Raw genomic sequence first — 5,479 nt, forward strand, 5'->3', positions numbered from 1 at the left:
CTGGGAAGGGGCAGCTGGTGAGGTTAGCTGGGCGGATGCATGGGGAGAAACATATAGGTGCTGACAGCCGTGCACCTGGAGGGTCTGGCCAGGCAGAACTGTGGATGCAAGGGTCTGCTGCATGGCTGACCCATGTGAAGTCCACCTGAGCTTGGGACAAACCTGTCTCCCAAATGTGGGGCCGTGGAGAACCATCTGTCCTCTGAGTGCATCCAGCCACATCTCTGTGGGCCATAGCTCCTCACCGGGGCTGCTCCCGGCTCCCCAAGCCAGCAGAGAGGAGAAGCCACGGCCTCACGTGAGGTCCCTGTAGCAGCAAGGCTGAGTCCAGCCTTGGCAGTCTCAGGTCTGACATCCATGGTCAGGAATCCATCCTTCCACAAAGAAGTAGAATAGGGAAATGCCATGGTCTTGGGTTTGGGGCAGGCCCTCGAGTTCCCACAGCAAGAGCAAACAAGGCAGCTAGCTGCCTGACAGCACGCAGAAAGTCAGGAGCACGTATATACAGGGAAAAGACGAGGGACAACCTGCAGGCAGAGCCACCGAGTCTGGCCAGCCCCTCTGCATCGCCACCCCAGGGTCCTGCACTTTCTCCTGCCATTGCAATGGCCAACACTTAAAGCTTGAGATTGCCTGCAGAGTCCTTGAGAAAAGGGTCTCTCACTTTAGAATGGCCTGTGCATGGGCCAGCCCAGCTCAGCGGACTTGTACAGCACCGCCGAGCAGCACGGCTGTGCCCGCATCGCCCTTCCTCGCCTACTGGGACCACCTCCCTGCAGCCACCAGTCCAGCCGGAGAGGAGAGGTGTTTTGGCATGAACCCTGGAGCAAGGGAAAGCAAGAGGGTGCTGGCCACCTCCCCATCCGTCCCTCTCCCTCGCTCCCACCCCACAGCACTGCTGTCCAGAGCTGCACCCTGGCCAGGTCGGGTCGATGCTGGGGGTCTCTCCTGTCAGATGCGGTTGGACATGAGCCTGGTGTTCAGCTTGCGGAAGAAGGAGCGCAGCTTGCAGATCTTGCACTTCTTCTTCTTGTTCCTACTCTTCAGGGGCTCCCCACCGCCTTCCCACTCCTCTGCATCATCCTCACTGGCCCAAGGTCCCCAGGCGCCGCCGTTGAAGTCCGGGTGAGCCCGGGGGTTCTCCGCAGGATACCGCACTGGAATGGCCGTCTGGTTGTAGTGCACCAACCTCATCAGGAGGGTCCTGACCACATCTGGGCGCTGGTCCGAGAGGTCGTAGCGCTCATAGGGGTCAGCGGTGATGTTGAAGAGCCACACGGACTTCCTCAGGCCATCAGTGAGACGCTCCAGGTTCCACCAGCTCCCTGGGAAGTTGGTCAGGGTCTGTGGGGGGATCCAGTCGCTGTACCCTGGGTCACCAGTGAGGAGCTTCCACTCCCCAACCCGGATGGAGGCTTGCACGGCCGTGTTCCAGATGCCGAAGCCATCCTCCAAGGAGCCATACTTGGCGTGGTTGTACAGGGGGTCAATGTTGTGCAGGATTTCAGTCCGTGGTGACTCCTTGCCCTCGCTGATGGCAGGCCAGACGTTGTAGCCATCCAGGCCTGGGACATTGCTCAGGTTGCCCCTGGCCAGGCTCACCAGAGTCGGGTACCAGTCTGTGATGTGAACCAGTGCCCAGCTGGTCCGGCGCTTGCGCTTGATCAGGGGACTGTGGACAAATCCGATGCCACGGACTCCCCCTTCCCAGTATGTCCCTTTGCGGCCCCGTAGTGGCCAGTTGCTTCCCCCAGAGAAGGTCTGCCCACCATTGTCGGTGGAGAACACGATCACACTGTTGTCATAATAACCGTACTTCTTCAGGGCCCAGGTGATGTTCTTCACTGCCTCGTCCATGCACGTCACCATGGCGGCGTACTTGCGGCGAGCGACGTTGCCCATGGAGCGGTAGCGGTAGATGTACTCCTTGGGCGACTGCAGAGGCGTGTGGACCGCTTGGAAGGCCACATAGATGAAGATGGGCTCCTTGGGGCTGTGGGACGCCAGGATCTTGCTGACACGCTGGGCGTAGAGGAAGGTGGAATACTTCCCACTCTGGTCCCAAGCCACATCCTCCCCTTCATGCAGGTCATAGCCACAGACGCCCGGCCCGTCGCAGTTGTCGTAGGTGTAGTAGTCCACATTGCCCGTCAGGGAGCCCAGGAAGGTGTCGAAGCCCCGACGGGTGGGCAGGCACTCCTTCTTGTAGAAGCCAAGGTGCCACTTGCCCACCATGTGTGTGGAGTAGCCGGCTTCCTGCAGCTTCTGGGGCAGGGTGACCTGATCGAGGGGCAGGCAGTTGGGCTGCCGAGGGCGGATGATGGAGTGCTGCAGCCCTGTGTGAATCTGGTACCTACCAGGGAAGAGCCAGGAGGAATCAGTGGTGATGGGGAGCAGCACTGGGTGGGGACATGGTGACACTTTACGTACCGGAGACCCTAAATGCATGCACCTCTGTGTCACCCAGCCCAACCCCATGGACCAAGCTCCATGTCAGAGACAGAGAGCTCCTCATCCATCCAAAACTACTGAAAGCAGATGCAAAAAAAAAGAGAGGGGGCTCAGCAGACATCTCAAAAGCACACTGGGCTGCTCTCCCAGGGTGCCACTGCTGTTGGCCCTGCTGCTGCCAGCCCAGGGGAGGTGGCTGGGCTCTGCCAGGGCTGGGCAGCACCAGCAAGAGTTGCACAGCGATCCCTGCGGGTTCGCAGTGCCCCGCCTGAGTGCCCACGCATAGAATCATAGAATCATAGAATGCTTTGGGTTGGAAGGGACCTTGAGAGATCATCGAGCCCAACCCCCCTGCAGTAAGCAGGGATTGAACCTGTGAACTTGGCATTATTATCCCTGTCCTCCCCTATTTTCAACACCCCAGAGATGCTTGGGATCCCTCTAGAGCCATCAGGAGAGAAGAGAGGCCTTTGTCTGGACCCCAGTGGGCTCCACCACCCCCAGGCAGTAGGTGACCGCATCCATAGGCACCTCCCTGGGGCCCACTCCTCAGCAGGAGATGACCTGACGAAATCTGCCTCCTACGCGAGTGCTGACTTCCCAGCCCTGCTCCAGGGAAAGCCCCATCTGTCCCAGGAGGCAGAAGGGCCCAGGATCGGGGGAGACCCGACTGTGCCACCATGGGAGAGGGTGATGGACCAGAATCCAGCCTGCCCCGGCCAGTGCAGCACTGAGCACGCAAGCAGGAAAAGCACGGTCCAAGGGACTCGTAGATGCAGGGGAGAATGATCCTTCGACCCCACAGCCTAGCAGCAAATCTCCAAGGGCCAGCGTGAGAGCAGCACAGGACTGCCGGGGGACACAGCTCTTTGCCAGAGACCACCCTCTCCCAAAGTGACGTCCGTTACGCAATGGCATCCATATTTTTGGCCTTACCATGTGCCGCTATTTATCTCCTGCAAAAATCAACCATTTACCCAGAGAGCCTTCCAGAGAAAGCCAGCAAGATGCCTTTCTCTGAAGGATCTCCATCATCTGCCAATACACTGGGGCATCTGTCTAGCGGCGAGCTGGGGTTAAGCTCCGCAGAGCTAAGGAAGGGACGGAAGAGGGGACATGAGCAGGGTGTGAGCAGGCGCTGGCTTACCTGCCGGTTATCAACTGGCTCCGGGATGGGGTGCAGATGGGCTGGATGTAGTAGTTCTCCAGCTTAACACCCTCCGCTGCCAGCCTGTCCAGCGTTGGCGTCTGGATATCTGAGCCGTGATACCCGACGTCGTGGTAGCCCTGGTCATCGGTCAGAATGAAGATGATGTGGGGTGGCCTGGCAAAGGCGGGAGGCAGTGATTTCTCCATAGAGTCTGTGGCCACGTCGGCCACCAAACTGGGCTTCATCCAGTCCCAGGACAAATAGCCAAAGCTGAGCAGGCTGACGAGCGAGAAGCCCGTGAGGGCATAGACGGCCATCCCGGAGCACGCTGCGCTGCCTGCGAAGGGAGCTACTGTCCCAGCATCGCCTCAGAGCCACGGAAGCAGGAGGACTCCCCCTCCTCCAGGAGAGCCCCCCGACCTAGAGGATGATCCCCGAAACCCCTACAGCCAGTTTTGTGGGAGCAGCTCCCATGAAGGCACACTTGCACGCACACAAAGGGCTTAATCCGCCGGGGCTGGGTTGCCTTCAGTCAAAAGAAAATAACCCTCACGCCGCTCCAATCAAACACATCTGCACGGCAGGACGGGCTCCTCGCAGTGATTAACGGCAGCCCCAGAGCCGCTCACCAAGCGTCCCGAGCGCTAGAAACACTTCCTGACTCCTTGGTGTTTTCTCGCCGGTGTTATTTCTTTATAAAGAACCCCATAAAAACCTCGCTGGAGAAAATAGCTGGCTTCTCCTCTGCTCCAGCCCTGCGCCTGCCTGGCTGTCCGGATGGTTCGTTCAGGATACAACGATGCTTTTCCTTAAAGTCCTGCGGAAGAGGGTGCTAAAGTTCAAGCCCAGGGGTGCAGAGCTCTCCTCCTCACCCTCCGGGGAAGAGCCGCCCTCTCCTTTTCCCACCCTCTGCTCCAGGGCAGAGTCCCAACATCTGCCCGGGACGTGGGCTAAGCCGCCAGGTTTATGGGGAGCTGCAGGCTCGGCCCCTCCCAGCTCAGCAGCTCCAGGAAAAAGCTGGGAAGCCCCGGAGCGTGCAGGGTCCTAAGCATGGCATTCCCGGAGCTGCTGACACTTCCCTTCCCGCTTGCCCTGAGACGTGTGATGCGTGGGCCAGGGCCCTGGTGGGATGCTCAGCTGAAACCCCCACAGCATCCAGCCAGGGAGGGCAGTGGGGAGGGCTGGGTCCTCGGGAGGGATTGCTGGGGCCAGCTGCCCACGCTGCCGGAATCACCATCCAAATAAATCCCAGGTAAGGGGGTGCTGCAAAAACTTGTTGGGACTGCCCCAGTGTTGCATAAAACCAGGCAAGGGCATGCAGAGCACTACAGAGTGGGGTGGGTGCTGCTGCACCCATTTTCCAGGTGGGGAAACTGAGGCGGGGAGGGGCCATTCGTACCGGCCATGGCCACAGCCAGCCAGGGGCAAGGTTTGGTGTGAACTAGAGACCTCTACCAATGCAGGGGTACTGGTCTGAGCTTGGGGTACTGGGACAAGGGGCCAGATTGGTGGCCTGATGCTTCAGGGGAGCTTTTGGGAGAGACGAGCGATGCTCCTGTTTAATTCCTTTCGCAGGGCCAGCATTCATCAGGCATCAGGAAGCCATCACGCCTGGCACGCATCTTGCCTCCTCGACTTTCCCCAGGACAGGACTTGGCCCAGGAGAGGGGATTTTGGTAGCACAAACCCACCCACCTTCACCCACCCCTGGCAGAGCCAGGAGCTGAGCCCTGTGGCTGTTGGCACCATACGGATGGGGACCCGAGGGGTCCCAGCACACAGGGCACCCTGACACAGCCCCCCCAGCCCGCACACCCTGCCTGCCTTGAGGACCGCAGGGCTGCAGCGGTGGGGGCTGGCTGGGGGCTTTGGGAGGGC

At 59.8% G+C, this 5,479-nt stretch overlaps 1 protein-coding gene across 1 annotated transcript; it reads right to left on the minus strand.

Moving 5' to 3' along the window:
- Window positions 1–951: 951 nt before the first annotated feature.
- On the minus strand, window positions 952–3,918 carry ARSI (arylsulfatase family member I). The gene is made up of 2 exons (XM_009481890.2): window positions 3,599–3,918; window positions 952–2,353 (listed from the first exon to the last, which is right to left on the minus strand). The coding sequence occupies exons 1-2, from the start codon at window positions 3,916–3,918 to the stop codon at window positions 952–954; spliced, it is 1,722 nt and encodes a 573-aa protein (XP_009480165.1).
- Window positions 3,919–5,479: the final 1,561 nt, after the last annotated feature.

Source organism: Pelecanus crispus, chromosome 8 (assembly GCF_030463565.1).
Source record: "Pelecanus crispus isolate bPelCri1 chromosome 8, bPelCri1.pri, whole genome shotgun sequence".
Taxonomy (NCBI): Eukaryota; Metazoa; Chordata; class Aves; order Pelecaniformes; family Pelecanidae; genus Pelecanus; species Pelecanus crispus.